The sequence below is a fragment of the Trachinotus anak genome, unplaced genomic scaffold (assembly GCF_046630095.1).
Source record: "Trachinotus anak isolate AG129_WGS33_773 ecotype Australia unplaced genomic scaffold, CSIRO_AGI_Tana_v1 ptg000005l, whole genome shotgun sequence".
In the NCBI taxonomy this organism is placed as follows: Eukaryota; Metazoa; Chordata; class Actinopteri; order Carangiformes; family Carangidae; genus Trachinotus; species Trachinotus anak.
Window position 1 is genome coordinate 12248605 of NW_027273856.1, and position 22203 is coordinate 12270807.

General features: G+C 41.3%; 1 protein-coding gene across 9 annotated transcripts in view; it reads left to right on the top strand.

The window, feature by feature from the left end:
* The window catches only part of lrfn2b (leucine rich repeat and fibronectin type III domain containing 2b), a 173873-nt gene that overhangs the window by 139139 nt on the left and 12531 nt on the right, over positions 1-22203 (top strand). For all 9 annotated transcript variants that reach the window (XM_071478333.1, XM_071478332.1, XM_071478330.1 and 6 more), the window contains one exon: positions 17710-19106. In XM_071478333.1, the coding sequence (XP_071334434.1) occupies positions 17716-19106 (1391 nt within the window). In that variant the 5' untranslated portion in view covers positions 17710-17715. The remainder of the gene's footprint in view (positions 1-17709; positions 19107-22203) is intronic.

Genomic DNA, 22203 nt, shown 5'->3' on the forward strand with positions numbered 1-22203 from the left:
CATTTGGCCCCACAGCAGTAGCATGAGTAACTGTTTGCCAGGGAGGGGGGTTGGTGTGACTTAGACACCTGGAGAAAACAAACAGGGATTTGGGGCCTGCATGCAGGCTGCCACAGCTTGACGGTACCAGAAGTCTGTTGCCTTCAGAACTAATGGATGGATCTGCACAGGCAAGATTGCAAAGAGTCGTCACAATGACCTTATTTTATTTATTTTTTATGATATTATGTAATTTGTCCAACCTTTTTCCCAGTTGCACTATGCTTTGTTTATGATAAATTTAACGGCAGTAATAAAGGGTGATAATGGCTTTTAACAGGGTTTAGTGTCCCATGGTGGTGAAGGGAAGTGGAATACTTGAGATTTTGAAGTGCTCAAAGTTGAAGGGCCATTTAACCCAAAACACAGAAAACCCACAGTGATACCTCTCCATGTCTTGAGGGTTTTTTGTCCGGGTTTGTCTTCAGTAGTTGTGACAGTAGTTGTCATTGTTTATATTAGAGTTACTTTACTAACTGCCTGAGATTGTGCTCATCAAATCAGCATATTTTGTCTATACTGTGAGGGCGCAGACTCATGCATCCAAACTGCAATAGATTGGTTTTAGTTGAGCAAGTTATCCAGCAATGAAGGCAGATGATGTTCAGTGATTTATCAAACAAAGCCAAACAAAATGCTTATAAGAATGTGAGGCAGGCAGAGGGCAAAAACAGTAACAGCAGCAGGCAAACACATCCAGAGAGAAGCAGGCATAAATCCAAACTCCAACAAGAAAGGCAAAATATCCAAACACAGGTAAAGCAGGAAAAACATGCGGCACAAAGACAAGAAGCACACAGAAACCTGACATAATGTCCAGTAACTGAAACAGCAAGAGACAGGGCACAGAGATTAACCTGCAATTAAGAAAGCAAGGACAGGAAGTAAAACAACAGATGCTTAAGAAAAGTAATTTCAGAATAAAACAGGAAATTATAACGGTGAGTCTGGGCAGGAAGTCACACAAAGGGGAAGAACATGGATGTGTCATCAATATTCAGGTTTAACTCCTGCAGTAAACCTATGGGAATAAACTCAGAGACTAATACTGTTATGTGAAGCATCGAGCATTAGGGTTAGGGTTAGCATCGAAAGAGTGAAACTTTAACAACATCATTCACTGGGTGTTGAGTAGCTACAGCTGAACAGGTGCTACTCTGTGAAAACATGACATAAGATCTTTTCATTGTTTTCAATATCAACAATGAGAGTTTTAAACACACAGTCTATAACTTTTGCTGCTAGGGGTCTCTTAATCAACACAGTAAAAAAAGACAGCATTGGGTGATATCATGAAATAGCATGGGATCATGGGAGTTGTTGTCTTCACCACCACTGCCATCAACTGGTCCTGGTTTGGATTCCTTCAGTGTCAGTGGTTCAGGAGCTGGAGCTGAATTATCTAGAGAATTATCCGCAGAGGTGTTTTCCTCTCCATAAAAAACAACCAGGGGATTAAAAGCGGTAGAAACACTGAATAAAGTAGTGCCACTTTAAAAATCAGTGATTCACCGATGATTTTTGGCAATTTTTGTCTTGGAATGGTTGGAAACTGAGACCAGATGTTTTTTACAGGCAGCTGTGTTATCCACAGAGAAGTTGTCCTTTCTATCACAAATGGACCAGGGGATCAAATCTGATAGGTGTGACCTGATAGCTGAGTAGTTTGGAGGCAGTACGTTAAGCTCACTGTAACTAAACCTACCAGATATGTTCTGAATCCCTACATGGAAATTATTATATGGCAGCTGAAGTGATAAACTAAGATTTTTTTTCTTTTTTCACAGCATGTGGACACATTTCCTTATTCTCAGCTACTGTCCTCAGATTTGTGTCAGCAGAAGGAAATAAATCTGAGTTTGTCTGGAGGCTGATGGATCTCAGTGGTGAACTGAAGTGTTACAGAGAAACAGTTGAATTGTTTTGAGGTTTATGATGTCAGTAGCAGAGATGTGTGGTAGAGGGACAAACTGCACAGCTTGTTCCACCAGCACATACCACTGTCAAATGGCCTGGGATGGAGTCAAATCAATGGAGTCAGTGACCTGAATTATTGCTCCCGGCCCCTGCATCAGATTGCAGTGCTTTCAGGTCACTGTGCATAATCAAAGGGTCATAGAGCAAAACTCAGAGTGAGTCTCACAACTCCAATTTAAACAGTCCACAAGTGCATGTAGGGGGTGTCCATATCACCTTTGCTATTTTAATGCCGAACATTGCTGCATCATGTGCATGGCTCAGAATGACTGTACTACAGACACTGAACTCTGAATTGCAAAATAATGTCCAACAGCTGAGAAAATAGAAAAGTCAACACTGTAATCTGTCTATCTATCCATCTACTATTTGTCCACTTCAACTGTCACACACAAGTGGGGTGAAGATTTTAAGTACACAGCTGAGAAATATTGGCAGCCAGCAGCTCATCACCTGTGCATTAACAGGCTGTCCAGGCTCACACATCACCATGTTCATTTTCTTTTTCTGCTCTAGAGCTTTTTACAGCTGTTGATAAAATCATCTTTCATTGGAGCAGAAAGCATTCAGGTTAGTGCTGCACAATTAACTTAAATATAATTGAATATTATGATATTATGATATTAAGTGCAATATCCAAATCACATAAGCTGCAATTTTTTTGGAAACGGTAAAATGTAATCAGGTGAAATGAAATCATGGAAAACTGGAAACTGTGGAAAAACGCAGTCTAGATGATGAATGGGAAACACTGTGGTGGATTAAACAGGTAGTAAGCCAGAAGCTTCATTTATGTCCAGGACAGACGGATGGTAACATTGTACAACATGTACAAGCCTCTTTCTGACATGTTGTCAGCTCCAACCTTCTGAGGCGATACTGTAATGTTCCACTTCACTTATCACAAGCACACTGCTTATATGTAGAGGGAAGAGTGTACATGTGTTGTGCACCGCACTGCTAATGCAACCTTAAAATAACTGTGAAATTCTGCACCACTGACTTCAGACCAGGTTTTTGTTGGTCAGTTGCTTTCTGTTGCCTCAAGATAACAATGTGCCTGACCACACCTAATTTTAAGACCAACACTCAGATGGGCTTCAGTGCATTTGCAGTTTAAACAGTGTGGGCGCTGGTAATTGGTCATGTGTGGCAAGCTACAATCTCAACACACTAATAGTTGGTAGGTTATGTACACCCTGTATGGTAGTTTAGAAAATCCTCTGGAGACCATGAATGTCTGTACCAAAGTTCATCCTTAATATGTTGAGATGTTTCAGCCAAGACCACTGAGCAGCTAGTGCTGCTGAGCAGAGGCCTGTTCATAGCATCAATAAAACACTTGTGGTTTTATTCTCCCTCCATCTGTGTGTACCAGTCAGAGCACTGTTATGTAAGAAATGTGAGGAGAGCATGGTTTTCATGATTATTTCAAGTTTTCTTGAGGAAGGTTACACCATCAACAACAGTGCACTTGATATTTAAGTCACATGTCTCATGTGCATCAAGTCTGTCTTCATTGTGTTTTATGCATTTTGTTTTTACCCATACACCAGCTTTTTCCACTCTCACAGCAGAGACCAGGTTCACATCTGTGGTTTAGACAACCACAGTTCTCTGGTAAAGGTCATTCAAAGATGCTGGCTTTAAATGTAAATACAGATATACAGGTAAACAAGACCAGGATCTTTCCCTGACCTGAACTAAGAGCTGTGAGAGTCTGAACAAAACCACAAACCAGTTTAATGATGCTGGAGATACTGGTGGAGATTGTGCTGGAAGATCAGGGTGGTGGAAAACAAACACATCTGTGAACATTTTACTGATACATTCACTATCAACACATTTGTGATCTATCAATTAATATCATAAATATTATATCAATATAAGTTGACAACAAAACTGTTATCCACTCACAATTATATTTCCTATAAAATGTATGTCCTGTTCCAAATTAAAGTTGAACTTAAGCATAATTTCTAGGAGACTGTGTTGACCTATTAGACCTGTCACAGCAGAGAGGAAAGACAGATTCATCTGCAGCTTTTAACTGTGCGAACGCTTCCTGTTTGGAACAGAAGGACAGCTCAAACCAAAATCCTGCTGCATGACAACACTACACTTGGTGATCATACCATCATTTTTTCTGTTGAGGCCAAAAACTACAAAATTAATGTTGCTTTTTCTTTCACTGCTGATTTGAAATAAAGGCTTTGGACAGGAAGAAGACAGGAAACGCTGCCCATGTGTTCTACAGGATCAGTGTGTGGGTCTGCAGCTCCTCACTTTCTGTCTGAGCTTGGCCCAGAACATGTCTTTATCATTATGAGCGGAGCTTTGAGATAAACAGAATAATGGCATTTTAGTCCCATGTAGTCAATGTCTCCATGACTAACTATACCCGCTGGTCACACACATAGACTACGCCGCTTTTATTACACCAATAACTTATGTGACAGTTGGAGAGCAGCAAATTAAAGTGTTACTGAACTTCACTCTTTCACCTTGTGTTTGTCACAGATGCAAACTACATTCAGAGAGACCAGAGTTCCCCCTGAGGAGAAAGAGCACCTCATGGGACTTGTATTGACTCTGCAAAGTACAGAGGAGAAATATCCACCCTTATTAATGTTTCATTGTGCTTTAATCACTCTCGTTACTTTACTCTGTGTTCTGTTGATAGATTTTTCTAAGGTAATTAATCCTTTTCTCTTACAGTAAGCAGCCACACTGCACGGTGTGACTACTCCCCTTGAACCCCCTCGTGAAGCATCTTAACAAAAGCAAACTCAACAAACCGTAAACAGTGTAAAGTGGGTCAGAAGCTCTGCACAGTTCATGGTCCACAAAAGACAGGATCCCGACAGAGGATTGCATTCATCTCAAAATCATGTAGAGAAAGCTCCCTGTTGGGAAGCTGACAGCACAGAGAGAGCTGCAGGAACGCAGTTAACAACAGTTTGTGTCATGCTTCATTAATGCTGTATGCGGTTGTGGGGAGTGCTGTGGCTTCTGTGCATTAAATTCAGGCCATAATATACATGTATGAAATAAGTTTGACCAATGTTAAATGAGAATTCTAAAAATAAGTGTTTTCTCCTTTGGTTTGTTGAAAGGCTCAAACACACAAAGAAAAGACTGCTGTTGAACTTTGTCATTTCTCAACTAATGATTGTATTATCTGTAACAGTGATAATAATAAATCCCATGGTTGGTTTTGGCTTAATGTTTCAAAGCCATGCATCAACACTTTGATCAGAACTATAGCTTCATCCCCCTGCTGCTCCTCCTCCTCCTTCTCTGTGCTCAGACTGGAGCATTTCTACAATCTGGCCTCACAAATAGTACGGCAGTGGGTAGGAGCGTAGGATGAATGAATTTGTTAGCAGAAGCGAAACTGCAATCATCATCATCATCATCATCTTTGCCATCGTGACTGCCATACCAATCTCTACCCACCATGCTGTTGCTGCTGGTTCAATCCCATCTGGGAATATGTACAGAAGAAAAGCAAGAATGGGACACTTTTGACTGCATCCCACCTCACACATCCAGATGTAGATTATTTATTTCTGAAAAGATTTACAAGTAATCAAATGACCAGAAATCAATTTACTTTGAACCTGTAGCTTTTTGAGCTTCTGGTAGTCTGGGCAATCAGGCGAAAGCAAAAGCCTGAAAAAATAACTTAAAATAAAGGAACATAGTCTGTCTCTTCTAACTCCCTCTCTGATCATTTTATAAGTAAATCCAGCTGAAATCACAGCTCAGTCTTTGTCTTTCATTTATGTGTTTGGTGATTTTGTCAGATGACATCATGGTTATAAAATCAGGATTTGACCATTGGCGGTCCAGACACACACTAGGTATTGACCTAGTCTTGTTTCAGCGTTCACACGCAGGAAACATTTCAGGTTGGCAAATGACCAATGACCCTGTCATTTTTTCTTGTTAGGTTAATCTCAAACAAACCATCTGGAACCAACTGAATCATCTCTCCTACTTTCCTGCTTACACTGTTAGAGCAGCAACTTAACACTGGCAAGGCTGGTAAAGGAGTAGTCCGTGTTTTCATCAGTTTGCATCAGAACGTACGCAGCATATTCAGTGTTGGCATGGCTACTCAGACCTTACCACTCTTTGTGTCTGAAGGGTCACTGCAATGTTTGCATCATATCCAGCATTGGCTTCTATACACACCTCACCATCATTAGTCTGAGAGCTGAAGTGATGTGAGCCCTCCCTCCACATTCTGCTGCCTGGTGTGAATGTCTCCATCTGAATATGTGTGAAACAGGGTGTTGTCATCTGCACTCAGCAAATCATCCTGTGTTTAAAAAAAGGAATGTGATCCTCTTCAACTGTGCTTAAGTGTAAGTGAGAATATTGTGTACGTGTGCGTGCCTGCCAGGCTTTAGTGTGGGAGGATGTAGGACGTGCCTGACACATGCAGATAAGAGTGAAGTTGGCCATCCAGGAACGGCGTCTGAGAGAACACGACTGGGCAGTTATATTTTAAGCACCGTGTCCTGTCAAAGTGCAGAAGGAACAGCAGCTCAGTGAATGAGGAACAATGGGCCAACCTATAAACTCGTAATAGAGAATGTGGGATGAACAAGCATTAAGTGTGCTGTTCAGTGTTTCTATATTCAGTGGCAGGGTGGAGTGGAAGTGATAGTGGCGTGGTAGTGGTTATAGTATTGGTTTTAAGTGAAAGGCAGAGTTGTCAGTCCTCATGTGATCACAGCAGCATATAAAGTTTTACTGTGGTCAGTCTCTTCATGAAAAGTTTTGTGTAATTCACAATTACACGATTAACCGTGAGGCCTGTGCTCACATCACATTTACACCTGGGGTGCAATAGTTTCAAAATTTACATTGACATCACTTACATGACACTGATACATGTATATTTGAACGCCTCTGCGCGTGTGACAGTCATCTATTTGTCTGTCTGTCCATCCCCTTCTCGTGATCATGATATCTCAGTAATACCCAGAGGGAATTTCATTACATCCACACAAACATTAACTTGGACTCAAGGATGAACTGATTAGAATTTGAAAGGTCAAAGTTCAAGGTCACTGTGACCTCACAAAACACATTTTTGGCCATAACTCACAAATTCATGCACTAGTTATGACACAATTTTATTCAAATATCTAAAAGGATAAAATGAAGTTACTCAAGAAGGAAAGACTTTGATCTGATTTCCTGTAACTTGGCTGGTTGGTGGAGACATACAACCTCGAGGCAGGAATGCTATTTATCTTGGGCATCTAGTTCCACAATATTCAGGTTTCCTGCCCACTGTGGCTCAAATTTCAACTAGTTATCCTGAAAAGAAAAAGCCACTGTGGTGACATAATTGAAGAGCACCAGTCTAATTTCAATGACAGCAATAGAAACCCATGTTGAAAATATGATAGAAATATGCCACTAATGTCTGTTTCATATACTGATTTGAAGAGGGTTGCAGTCTCCTCTTTATTCCACATAGATGTGATATTTGATATATGTGATACAGTTTTCTGTCTCTTCAGTGGAGTGCAGGCTGAGAGAACTTCACAGGACCAAGTTTTGTGCGGCGTTGCAGGTGTATGGACTGTGGATGTCTCCCAGCTCACCTGCTATTGTGGTTCAAATAGTTTCAAAATACAGAAGAGCTGGAACGTGAAGGTGAATGCAGATTGGAGCATGCAGTGATTAATAAATACACTCTTAGCTAATTATATCACTGCTCTCATTGTTCTGAGCCAGTCACAGACAAGCATGACAACCATGCATCCTCATAAAATCATGGTGTTGTCTGGGCGATGCAGCACAACATGTACACACAGCTCCTCAAATCTGCTGCCATGGCAGAGATTTGCAGTGCTTTTCACATAATTTCACAAAATGTGACACAACAGCATTTGCACAGTTCACCTTCCAACCTTGTGTTTCACATCACGGATGCTTTTAAATTTCATGTAGAGTAACACATACAGTACAGAACTGTAAAACTGGTTAAATAAACCACTTCATACACAAAGACAAGATAGTGGACAACTATCTTTATCCTGACACTAATGGAGGTAAGTGGTATGTGTGGATGATGGAGGTCAGTGATGACCTGAAATGTTACATATACACTTCTATTAAACTGTGATGAAGTTGATGATATCAGTAGCTGGGATGATTTCTGAAGATGATAAATTAAGTCTGAATGTTTGTTTTTGTGTAAAAAAAAGTGAAAAGAAATGGTGGGAACTTATTGTATGGTCATCTTGTTTTCATACTTTGATTACAAGCCTGTATTGTGTGACTGTGTGTTCACAGTGGAACAGCTCTGTGGATTGTGGTACTGAAAGAGTGATGCAGATGGGTTCAGTGTAGCTTCCTGCTTTGTGTTTGGAGGATAATTCCACCACAGCTCTGTGCTCTCTCAGCTCCTCGTGTGATTGGCCTCAGAGTCCAGGAGCTCAGATGTGTGAGCTGAGCTGCATGCATAATGTATGTGTGTTATGATTCAAAGAGCCAGTGAGTTGCTTCTTGACAGCAGGGCAATGCATAGCCCATCATAAACAATGAGAGCAGGTGAGAGTGAAGAATATCAAAGAAAGACAATGTGCAATAAAGAGCCAAACTTTCTGTTTTGTGTGTGCGTACATGGGTGTGTGTGAGTGTGCGTCTGTTCATAGCCTCAGAGAAACCAGAGAGCTGGGCTCAGTGTGTACAGTGATTGGTTTTCGGATCATGTCACAGAGACAAAGTGTGTCGTGTCCTTGAACGTCCTGAAGCTTTATTGTAGGCAAAACTTACATTTTGCAGTTTTACTTCTCCAGAGATCCTCACAATGAATAATCACTAGATTGGGAGTCAAGTGTGTTGATCAAGGACAACTCTCATAGGTCAGCTGGGTGGTTTGGCTGATGTTGGAAACTTTCCAACATCAGCATTCAGCATGCATTAGCATGCAGGGGGCATGCAGTATGCAGATGCTGAGCCAAAGCCGAATTAGCTGTTACCCTGAGTGGCTCTTATGAAAACCCCTCCCTGACACTTTTGATAAATGAGATTGGTGTAACTGGAAAAAAAAAGTAGCCATACGGGGCAACTTGAAATGGAACTGCAGCAGAAAGTGAAGTATTCCAAAGTATAATGCTGATGCCCCAGAAACGGCCATACATATGGGAGTTTGGGTGTTTTTGTCAATTTGTGATTGATACAATAATGCATGCAAACATGTCTGTGTGTGTGTGCATGTGTGTGTGTGTGTGTCTGTTACAGAGGAGGTCCCCTTTACCAAAATACTAGGATAAAGTAGATATAATCTATTTCTCAGATGCTTTCACAAGGAACCATAACAAACCGTTCTATACTACACAGTGAACACCTGCTAAAATACCACAAACCTTAAAAATAAAATAAAGTTCAGCCCCAAAGCCAAAGTGTTCCCCTCACAAACACAGGTCTAAGAGTAAAACATCAGCATATTTACCCTAATAAACAGGTTAATCATAGAGATGAATAACTACTTAAAACTGAATAAAAGAAGAATAACAGACCAGAGCAGCTAGCCTATTTTAAAGTTAGACTGGGAAAACACCAAAGGTAGCCTACATTAAAATGTGAGCATGCAAATAAAATAGCAGCAAGTCATGAAGCCTCTGCCTCACTCACTCTGGAACTCCCGACTAGAAACACCAGCAGCGTTTCTGTCAGAGACTGGTGTGCTGATTACCCAATTCGTTTGTGTCATGTGGCTTGCAGGCAGAAGGAGAGAGAGCAGCTGAAGAGTATCAATGGGTGCTTGCCCCTCATTGCCTCAGCAGGACCCTTTCTCCAGATGCAGTGGTGTACTCTTTGAAAATCTGTCATGGTTTTACTTCTGCTGTTGATGGGTGTTCCCCAATTTCTCAGCTGCTGGTTCAAGTCCAGTCAGGGGCTTGTGGTTCACTTTGGGTGCCAAGCATCACATACAGAGTGTCCTGTTGCGCAGTCAACAATATTTTACACATAAACACAAGCTTGTATATGTAGTCGGGCCACTGTGACCTTTTGTTGTCTTCTAGAGTTCCTATAGAAGAAAAAGCAGAGTGTGATTAAAGCGCTCACCAACCCCATTTCCTCCCAGGTGATAGGGGGTGCTTCAGCTCTTGGTTGTCCCATACAGACTAAATAACTCCTGCAGGACAGATGAGTCAAAGTTGGCCCTTTGATCAGAATGGAACCCTCTTGAGCAACCTACCAAGCCAATTACATACTTCTAGAGAGCCTTGCTGGTGGTTGGCTGATTGGTCTTGAGTGGGTATAGCCCAGGTATACGTTGTAAAGTAATCTCGAACCACTTTCACATACTGATGTCCATCTATTGACAGCAGCAACTTCAGAAAGTCCATGACAAGCCAGTCTTGGGGGCATGATGCGGTGGTTGGCACCAGGGGGGCTTGTGTAGCTATTGTAGGCACTTTACGTAAGATGCATCTGAGGCAGGAGGAACACAAGGCCTAGACCTCCTCTGCTTTCTTAGTACCTCTGCAAGGGTTTTTACAGGCCATGTATGACCTGCCCTGACCTTGTATAGAATAGGGTCATGCTTCAGCAAAAGATGCCCACTGTCTTTGAAGAGTCTCAGTGCCATGGGCTGGAGACTCTTTCTTTGGCTTTCAGAAGGTCTTCTAGACTGCAATGACTGCAACACTTGTTGAATTGCAGTATCCTGACTCCTGAGCATCTTTCCACTGGCTGGGTGTTATGCACTGACTGATTTGTTTTCAAAGGCATTCATGACAGCACATCTGCATTAGAATTAGTCTTTCCAGCCTGGACTTGACATTGAAGTCATAGCTTGTGAGCCTGGCTGCCCACCTCTGCTTCACACCTCCCAAATTGGCTATTATAAATATACAATTCCCCCAAGTTATGATATGTAACTTTTCCACATTAAATGTCTAAAAATATCTAGAGCTATGTATATCTTTGAGTTATGTACTGACATTATCGCAAATGTTTCCAGCAATTATCAAACCAGAGAAATGGTGACGTCATATTCCCCTTGCGCATGCGTTGTGGTTCCCCTGAATGTTTTTCAATAAAGACAGAAAAAAAAGCATTGCAGTTGCTTCCCAGAAGCCCAAAATGGAAATATATCATGTTTTAAGCCACATATTAAGATATACCTTTTACACAGATGTGATCCCCTATTCTACTTGTTATGGAGAGGAGGACTTCTCTGTGGATAATTCATCTGCCTGTAAAATGATCCTGAACGTCTGGTTCCTAAGCTATATAGAATCAAAGGTAAGGATTCTCAGTTTCGAGCAGTCTAAGCTCCTTCCCTGATGTCCTGCGTTGCTGTACATCATTGGTGTAACACTCACTTTAAATGTGAAACTGCTTAGAGTGCTTATAACGGTTATAATCACGAGGTCTGTTAATTTTGGAGAGGAGGAGACCTCTGTAGATAACTCAGCTCCAGGTAAACACCTCCTGAATGACTGACACCAAAGAAATCCAAACCAGGAGAAACTTACAGCAACAATGGTGAAGACAACAACTCCCATGATCCCATGCTATTTCATGATGTCACCCAACACTCTTTTGTTATTGTTTACCGAGTGTACGGAGAGACCCTTAGAGGCAGAGGTTACATACTGTGCGTTTGTACCTGTGTGTATTTGTACTGATAATGCAGTACAAAGGCAAGGCTTACAAAGGCTTGTAAGCTCTCCAGGCGTCACCCGCCTGACATTGTGTATGCAGAAAATGGACAAGACTTCCACTTCAACCTTCTAGAACCTCTAATGCTAATGTCACATAAACTTAGATTTCTGGCATAATTGTAGTTGACATAACAAAACTGATATGTACATTTCATTTTTGTCTATTTTTGTAGCTTTCTTGTATCCTGTTATATATCCTGTGATAATACTGAGAATGAATGTGGTTTTCAGTGCATTACTTTACTTTTTTGCGGTTTTGATGTAATTCTAGAATATTTAAGGGTCCCATGTTTTACTGTTCTCCAGTGTTTTATTTGAAGTTGATATCCATCAGAAGATATATTTGTGGTTTTAAGAACCAAAAACCATCTCAGTGTAGTTTTACATCTCCTCTCTCAGGCTTCTCTATGGAGCACTAGTAACAACAGATCAGTGAGCCAATCAGAAGAGAGGATCTGAGCCTCTCTTCTGACGGTTTATGAGTGATCCAATAAAAATATAGCAGATTTCAGGTAAACACTCAGAGAAACCAAATCCTGCAAGGTTGGATAGGTGGGCAAGCTTAGGGCATGGTTAGGGTTAGTCCTGATCACTCGTTTTAAGGCTCAGTTTCTGAATACAGGCTGTGTGCATTTCTCTGTGGACTTAGGCTTTGATACTTTCACAGTATTAATATAGAACCTAGACCTGCTTTATAGGACATTTACCTTTAGACTATATATGAGCTTTAAGCTTTTTTCGGTTTATTCTGTACATTGTGGTGAAAATGAACCCCTGCTAATGATATGAAAAGAAGATGCAAAACAATGTGTTGTTTGAAAATATTTTGGATGCTAGGACCTGAAATACATGTATGAGGGTATAAGCTTGTTATTAAGTTTTTTTTTTTTTTACTTAAACCATACAGTGTGTTGCCCTGCATTTATCTTTAGAATACAAAGAAGTTCAACAAATGCAGCAGACCTGTCATTCCCTCCTGTAGCCACATAAACTACAGCTTCTCTCCACAGGTCACACCTTCTCAGGACAAAACTAAAGCTGTCTCTATTAAACTCTGCACTCTGCATTCATGTAATAAAGTGCAAACTCAATTTAACATCTTTCGGACTCAGTAGCCTTCTGAAGACGATAGGCAGATTTCTGCCCAAAAGCTACTTAGAGCTGTTCACGAAAGCCAGTAGTGGCAGAATGCTAATAGGAGCTAGTCTGCCATGCCTTGGAGATTAGATTGAATATCAGGGCCCTGATAGTGCTGCTGCAGCTGCTCTCCTGCAGAAAAGCGTTTCAGCACACAGACTTACAGCCAAATCTCATGTCTGCAAATGTGATAAGTCTAATTGTCACATCTAAGCTGAATTCTCCCCAGCCCAAATCCCCAGTGCTACAGAATACACAGAGGAAATATAGAATATAAAAGTGTCATATAACCTCTTTAGCACAGCAGCTTTTATAGTCTGTCACTGCTGAATTTTAGCAGAGAGCAGATATTTAGTTTAGCATTTTAGGTCTAAAGACTGTGATGATGCCATAAGCTACACTTTTTTAATCTTTATCAGTGAAGAACAGCATTTATTATATGACACTTCAACTCCCCCATTCAATGTTAGTTGAAACCCATTGTTACATTTGCACAGACTAAGACAGTGACTGGGTAAGGAACCACCATCCCAAGGCAAGCTGTCCATCATGGTCGCAACTAAAAGAGCTGCACTCTCTGCAGCATGCCGCTCACCTTTCTTTCTCCTCTGACAGACCCAAGGCTCTAATTTCCAGTGTGTACGTGTGTGTGTATGTGTGTGTGTGTGTGTGTGTGTGTGTGTGTGTGTGTATGTGTGTGTGTGTGTGTGTGTGTGTGGTGTGTGGAGGGGGCGTATAGATGGTTAACCTTACTAGTACCTCTGTACATTGTTTTCTTACTTCCCTGCTATCACAGTCCAAATGCTAGAAGATCCAGGGTGATAAAACTCCATATTCGCTCATCTGAGTGTATTACTAGCAGCTTTATCTATATTTTTATTCACATTTAATATTCTCTTTAAAAGACAACTCGAACTAAACACCAGCCAAAGATAAAACAGTAAGTCACTAAGCTCTTGTAGTAAAGTTACAAAATCATGATATTATCTATCTATCTATCAAAAGTGAAGGAGGAAAGATGCTTAAGACATTGTCACAGTGGATGGTTGAGCATACAAAGCATCTGACTTTGATACAAGAGACTGTGGTTCATTTTTTTAAAAAGCAAGACTACAGTCTTTCCCAAACCTCAACCATCCAAGTCCTCCTTGATCTTTTCTGTAGTTGTGCACTCTGAACCAGCAGAGATCTGAAGTTATTAAACAGTCTGTATGTAACTTGAAGACAGTATAGTCCTACTGGGATGCTTCTAGTAGTCTCCTTTGATTAACTCTTACCTGGTCTTAAGTCAGTCCTGGTCTTGACCCCAGGACCTCCAGCAACTCTCTCTCTTTATCCTCCTATCCTGAGCTTAGCTGCATTTTTTTCAATGCCTTAACCAAACATTAACCGAAATGTCAATGTGGCAGAAAAGTGAACGCTCATACTGATATTTTGTTGTTTAGATTTGGGGGCTTGTGCTTATTTGCATTGGCATTATTTGCATCTGTGTTCTATTCAGGCTGTTCTGATACATTCAGTACCACTGAGCCCGTTGACTGTAAACTGGACTTGTTTTACTGGTCCAGTAAAGGTACCTCATCATGTTTTTGATGACAACACAACACAATAACAATGGTCTACTTATTAGAGGTGGTTTAATTAAGTCAGGATTGAGGGTTGCTGACAAGTAAACCTGGACATTAGTAATGCAGGGTTAAAAATACTGTTTCATATGGAATGTTTGTTCTTAAGGATCAAACACATAATGTGGGAAACACTGAACTCCACAGGGCACCTTTAAAGAATAACTCATCACCCCCTGAGAATGTTGTTTTTGCTGACCTCAGCTGCTTTAACTTATCACCTCGCAGTAGTGATGCACAGGTGTATGTCTGTGTGGGTGTTGCTGGGTGTAGTCAGAGGTGAAACAGACTTGAAACAGAGGGCAGAGAAATATGTCTGTATCTAAAGTTGCTCTTTAGCTAAGCTGTCCCACAGGAGTCAAATTGTACTTAATGTAAACCTGTGTAAACCTGTTGTTTACAAGAACCTCCAAGAACCTTCAATTGCACCAATCACCAGAACAAATTCCTTGTATGTGGAAACATACTTGGCAATAAAACTGATTCTGATTCTGATTCTGATGTACTTAATAGGAATGGACAAACAAGCTATTATAGGTTGGACATTGACTCTTTGTTAAGCATAGAGGATGAACTACAATTAACAAACTGAATATTTACATTATCTATATCTATTAACATTAGAACCTCTGTCACAATATCAGAGCTTAGCCTTTGAACAAAGAACAACTGTCATGATGCTACAGCAGACAGTGGAACCAGTTAGAGACATATCATCAATGTTTGTAACTCCCCTTGCACCGGGTTCTGATGTGTAGAGTCCATATTTATCTTCATCAGCCAGTAAAGGTGTGGTAAACTGATGCTTCTTTTTACCCTTTTGACTTTCTTCCAGATGAATTTAGTATTGACTGCTGCAGTGACTGTGAGGCAACAGACTGTGGTTTTGTATATTTCAGCGATGCCACTTTTTTTCTTCCCTTTACTATTCAAACTCAGGTGCTGTCTGTGTAGACTGTAAACCCACTGGAGCTCATGCTGCAATTAAATTTCAGCTTGCACAACACTGTCAGTGAAAGCTGTGAATGTTCAGAAAATTCAATATTGACTTCAACCTTTCACAATGGTTTGGGAGTAGTATTGAAATTGTGGTTAACATGACAACACTGAGACCCACATTTTGTAGTCTAGCTACAGTAACACTATGGGCCTGCCTGTGTACAGATAAGTGTGGCGGTGTAATGATTCTGCAGCCACTCGCTCCCTGGCCACCTCTGCACCAGTCAGGGCGTGAAGGTTGGAGCCTGGCGGCCCCGGGGTCGCCACAGTGTCACCTGTCAAGAGCTGTGATGAGTGTTCACATCAAGGCCTTCCACTGATTACTGCTGTCCTGGCTGTGCTCAATATATAAGAGAGCCCCCTGCGTGGCTGCCACACTCGACTAGTCAGGAGAGATTTGGTTTTGCTAACTCCCTGACCTCCACACTTCCATCCTCCACAGAGTGCCCTTGACTTTGACCGGATGATTTACTAAACATTCTCTTCAGCACACTGCTCTTCTCTGTGTGATGGACCTCTTCTGTGTTCCACATTCTAAATGACTCTGCAGGTCATTTGCTATGGACCATATCCTAGATGGAGTTTGGGGCAAATAACTAATCAACAGCACATGAGGTGTTTTAATAACAGTTTCATGTACTTCAGGGTCCTTGGGTACAGTAATAATTTGTGCCAGGGCAGTCTGGATTTTACTTAGGAAAATGCTTTTTAGTGCACAGGAAGCCAAGTTGATCATTTATTAAATTAATTTTAACCCAACGTCCTCTTTCTAGACTTTTCTGGAGCTTTAAACAGCATCTCATGGTCTTCTACACGTGCACTTTGCTCAGCTGAAAACATGCTGAATGTGAAGTTTCAACTAATTTTATGTTGCATCTTTGTGTTGGTACTGAAATACTGATTTTTTCCTTGTTGTGGTTCCTTGTCTAAAACATCCAGAATTGAATCCAAATGAAATAATTGTTGTGAGTGTTAGCTCACACAGTCAGTCACTGGTCTAATCTTTTCCTTATGTATCACTCCAGCTGTGCTGAACCATCCAACATCATCATCATTATGGCTGTAATGATGATGAATATGAAACAGGTGATGCTTTGTGTTTATGTTCAGTTGAAGTTGAACTGAATAAAAATAGATGTGATTCATCACAGACAACATTTGATAATGCAGTGGTGTGAGAGTCTGGGTGTTTGGACATGTGAGTGTGGGTACAGCCATGTGAGAATATATGTACTCTGATAGATGTGTGTATGCATGTGTGGGTGTGAGGCAGCAAGGGAAAGGGGATAATTTCAGTTCATGTTGGAAAGCATGCTGTTTTTTTATTTCATACTGTTTATCTGCATGTTTGTTGTTATCTGAATAATAATGCTATATAATGAGACTGCTTGAAATGATGTGCAAATTTGCAAAGTGGTGTTCTGAATTCATGTTGAATTCTTTGGATTTTAGGTTGATGACTATGATGGTTATTACACTGAATGTCTGAAATTATCACATGTGCAGGGGTGCATCAATAATAAAGTTATATTGTTGTCTGTCATGCATTTGTAGGCTGGACTGAGTGGTTACATTCAAGGTTCCATTTTATTTGACCACTGAGATATACTAATTAAGGGGAAAAAATAATCAGCACAGTGCCCAACCCCACCCCAACAGCCCGCTGTTACAGCTCACCATGTCTCTGAGTGCCTGCTCTCGCACTTGACTTATTGCACTCTATTTCCTGATCACAGGGCATTAAACATTAAAATTGCAGCATTATCTACATCTAGTGCTTTGAAATGGACCTGGGTCACATGAATTCCTAGATAGAGACCATCCCACTGTCTCCTGGGGGGTCAATAACTGATTATTATTATCATTATTTTTGAATACTGTGTCTGTGTCCAGATGTTGCAAAAGGTGGTTCTTTGAGAGAAGTTATGACTATATCTTGGATTTCATGTCATAGTTTTGGGCATCCTTCCAAACTGCAATAAGAAGATTGTTCTCAGTAGGACACATCATTAAGTCAGGCAGAGTCTTGAAGCTGTACTTGCATCAGCTGCTTGAGTCATGCCTCACCACCAGCTGTTTGGCTACCAGCTGACTCATAACATCCAAATAATCTCTACAGAGCTGAGCACAGCCATATAACCTGACCCCTGCTGATACTTCAATGCACTGTCACGTATTCCCTTTAACTCATCTCTTCCCTCTTTTTATTCGATTGTTGCACACAGGTTTCTATGTATGACTTTACCATGGACCACATCATCTGTTGCCTGCTGGTCCTGGGAGCCACAGTGATGATCACCCATGCATGCCCCAAGTACTGTGTATGCCAGAATCTGTCTGAGTCCCTGGGGACATTGTGTCCTTCCAAAGGCCTTCTATTTGTGCCTCCGGATATTGACCGCAGCACGGTGGAGCTCCGGCTGGGAGGCAACTACATCCTCCGAATCACACAGCAGGACTTTGCCAATATGACCGACCTGGTGGACCTGACCCTCTCCAGGAACACCATCAGCTACATTCAGCCCTTCTCCTTTGGTGACTTGGAAACGCTTCGCTCGCTTCATCTGGACAACAACCGTTTAATGGAGCTCGGCCCTGATGATTTGCGAGGCTTGGTCAATCTGCAGCACCTCATCGTTAACAACAACCAACTGGGACACATCCATGACAAGGCCTTTGATGATCTGGCTCCTGCTTTGGAGGATCTGGATCTCTCCTACAACAACCTAATGTCTCTGCCATGGGAGTCAGTACGCCAGATGATTAACCTGCACCAGCTCAGTCTGGACCACAACCTGCTGGACTATATTCCAGAGGGTACCTTCATTGACCTGGAAAGACTGGCAAGACTGGACCTGACCTCAAACCGCTTGCAAAAGCTACCACCAGACCCCATCTTTGCTCGAGCCCAAGACTCAATGATACTGACTACACCCTATGCTCCCCAACTGTCCCTAAGTCTGGGCGGGAACCCTCTGCACTGCAACTGTGAGATGCTGTGGCTACGGAGGCTTGAGAGAGATGATGACCTGGAGACTTGTGTCTCACCTCCCACCCTAAAGGGTCGTTATTTTTGGAATGTAAAGGAGGAGGAGTTTGTGTGTCAGCCCCCTCTCATTACGCAGCACACCCACAGGATGCTAGTACTAGAGGGCCAGACAGCTAGCCTAAGATGCGAAGCTACTGGAGACCCTTCCCCTACTATCCACTGGATCTCCCCTGATGATCGGCTGCTTGGCAACTCCTCCCGAACCACAGTGTACAGTAACGGAACCCTAAGCATTACCATCACTACTTCCAAGGATTATGGCACCTTCACCTGCATTGCCGCTAATGTGGCAGGGGAGTCCACTGCACCTGTGGAGGTGTCCATTGTCCAGCTTCCCCACCTCAGCAACGGGACCGGGCAGCCAGTGCAGCCTAAGTCACGCCTCTCTGACATCACTGGTGCCACCAGGATCAGCAAGGGGGCTACCAAGAGCCAACCAGAGAGGGCTGTGTCTGTCTCCGAGGTGACAGCTGTTTCAGCACTGGTTCAGTGGATGGTGAGCAAGTCAGCTCCCAAGGTGAAGATGTACCAGCTTCAATACAACTGCTCTGATGATGAGGTTCTGATCTACAGGTAAATACTCACATATTTTATTAGGAGTCTTAAAATGCACAGTTTTTGAGAGAATTCTGAACATCTCTATTAAATGCAGAAGGTAAATGGTTGATGGATGACTGGGTTTATTTAAAGCTACATGAATCAATATTTTAGCATCAAATGGCTATATGTAATGTGAACAGGGTCCCTCCCAGTGAACCCACAGACAGTTATCACAAACCCTGCACTTCCCTTCAGTTAAACAGAGCACTTTAGCGTTTTAGCCTCTTTTAGCTCATAATTTTCACTCTTATCCATGTTTAAAGCATGTATGGAGCTGCAGCTGGAACAGCTGGAGTTGGCTTCCAGACAGGATGGGTGTGGCAGGGTGTAGAATGACAAAGACTGTTATTACTGAAATGGGCAGAAAAGAGCAAAAATAGAAAAGGAGCTGTCACCATGGCAACCCACTGAAGACAAAGTTAGAGTGGCTGGTGAAAATAGTGGATCATCTAGTAGCCAAAAATCTGATATTTTTCTTGATGAATTAATTTCAGAAGTTTTCTGAACCAGCTTTCTGTGTAAAATTGCAGCAGCCTTGTGCAGTTTGGAAATTACAAACAAACAAGTTGTCTTTGTAGCAGTGTCAACATGTGGAGGGAAAAAGTCCAGGTATCTAAGGGAGAAACTCAGCACAAAAGTAAATGTTCAGCCTTTTGTGTTTTGGAGAAATGTCTGCTTCTAAACAAAGACTGATGCATTTTTTAAAAACATTAAATGAGGTCTGTTGACAGAGTGCAGTGTTTACAGGGTCACATAGCAACACTCCATAGTGGAATCACTGTATTGCAGAGTTAACTATAATAGTTAACACTGTTGTCATCACTCTCAGATCTATCAGTCATTTAGTGTCTGTGTTGTCCATCAAATTGTGTAACAGTAGCAAAAACAACTCTTTTCCCCTCTACAGCACCTTTTCATCATTTGATTTTCCTTCTCTAAGCACAGTGCTGAGCTGAGCTCCATTAAGCTCAGCTGTCCAGAACCTGGGGAATGTCTCTGCTCAGGGACGAGGGTTCCTGCCAGTCAAGCACAGTTTGATGGGGGTGAAACTGTATTAGTAGAGGGTTCTTTCTACCACCACAGCCTCTTAAGTAAATGTGACAGCAGCCAGAAAAAAATCCAATTACTTAATGCCATTTAAATCTCTAACGTAAAGCAAGATTTTTCAAACTGCAGCCATTCAATTTCAAAGCTTGTTTTCGTCCTTGTTTCACCTTGATAATAATGTAGGAAGAACATTTTTAGTCGTGTGTGTAATTATACAGCAGAACTATAGCAAAGAATAATGTCATGTAATTAATTCTAGTCAGCATCATAATTTTTGTTTATGTTTTTGCATGAACCTTTTTTATTTGACTATAAATATGTGGATAGATTATATAATATAACAGACACTTTTCATTCATAAATATTAAAATAGCATATGCACCAGCACTTGCATAGAAAAGACAGCTGTTGTAATGTCAGTTCCTAAGGGCCTCAGTCATAAACACTTCATACATGCAAATCAGAATTTGCAGTGTGCTACTTGTCATGATGTTTAAATCCTACACTGACTTGAATATGTGCAAAGCTTCAGGTTTTGGTTTATGAGAAAAAAAGAGACTCAGGTGGTAAAACAGAGAAATAGATTAAAATGTTCTGCTGGTACTTTAAGTCAGTTCTTACTCCATGAAAAATTAATTGACTGATAATAATAACCAAAGGAACATCAAGCCTCCTCATTCATGTAGGTGGTCAGGATACATAAGTGCTCACATTTACATTTTTTATGTTCATCATAATCATGATTACAATGATCATTATAACCATGATCATCATAATCATGATCACTATAACCATGATTATAACCATTATCTATTTCTAACCTTCACTTTTGTCACTGCTTAGAACAAACTAGTTCCTATGCTGTGTTGTTTGACTACTTCTAACACTTCTCGTGTCTCTATCTGTTCTGGTCACGCTGGAAGGCAGGTCAAAAAGCATCCCAGAAAACACACATACAAATCAATTTTTGTGGGCAGGAAAAACAGTGTTGTTCTGGACCAGAAGTTCAGTCTTGACAGACAGTTGATAGGGCATATTCGTCCATTTTTGGATGAATAAGGAGTGATAACTCTCTTTACATCTGATCTCAGAACAGCTTTCTGTCCCAGGATCTGATGCCTGTTTGCATTCATCATGTTATTTACTGCCCCTTTGTGGCAGCAGCAGGTTATTGTCTCTGTAAGCTAGCTTGTCCTCCAGCAGTTGTACCTATCATTTCTGTCATTTTCATGGGTGTGACCATGTCCTGTTGCAGCCAAATTTGGAGGTTTGTGCATCGAGGATGATACTGGGACCTTTGACGGGTGACTAGCAATAGCCAAAGTGTGCTTGTCAAGCTGTCCTTGACTCAGCTTCTACTGATCTGAGATCAGTTATGATACTGCAGCATTATACACATGAGCAGACGTGTCTAGAAACTAAACTTGTGCAGAAAATGAACAAATTACACTGATCTGTCATCTCTCTTTGGCTGTAAAAGTCACCACATGCCACTGGCATAAACATACATGATTGTTACATTGCCCAGGAGACCCCCTGTGTTTCTGTGTTTCTGCCCGTGAGAAGGTCATTGACAGAAAAATATGAGATAGGAATGCAGAGGATTTTGATTAGTTGTAGTTGCATATGATCTGTGGTTAATTGGAGCTGTAACAGTAAAAGCAAGGACCTCAAACTGAATCATGCTCAGCCGCACTGATAATATCTGAACCAACAGGTCCTTAAACCGAAAGCATGAATTTATCTGATCAATTAATATGGAGGCTAAAGATGCACCAATTCTACAGGGATTAAAACTGCTTTCATGCTGCCATGAGAATATGATTTTCTGCCTTAATAAGAACAAACTCTGTGCTGTACATTTTTCTGAAAGCTACCTGAAACGCCTTATAGATTGATTTATTAAACCAACTCTCTGCAAAAATTTAGTTTAGGATGAAAATTTGGAAAGAGGCCTGTAGCTGCTGGGATTCAAGGGATCCAGACAACTTAATCTTTTCAGCTGTGCCCCACTGTTGTGAGG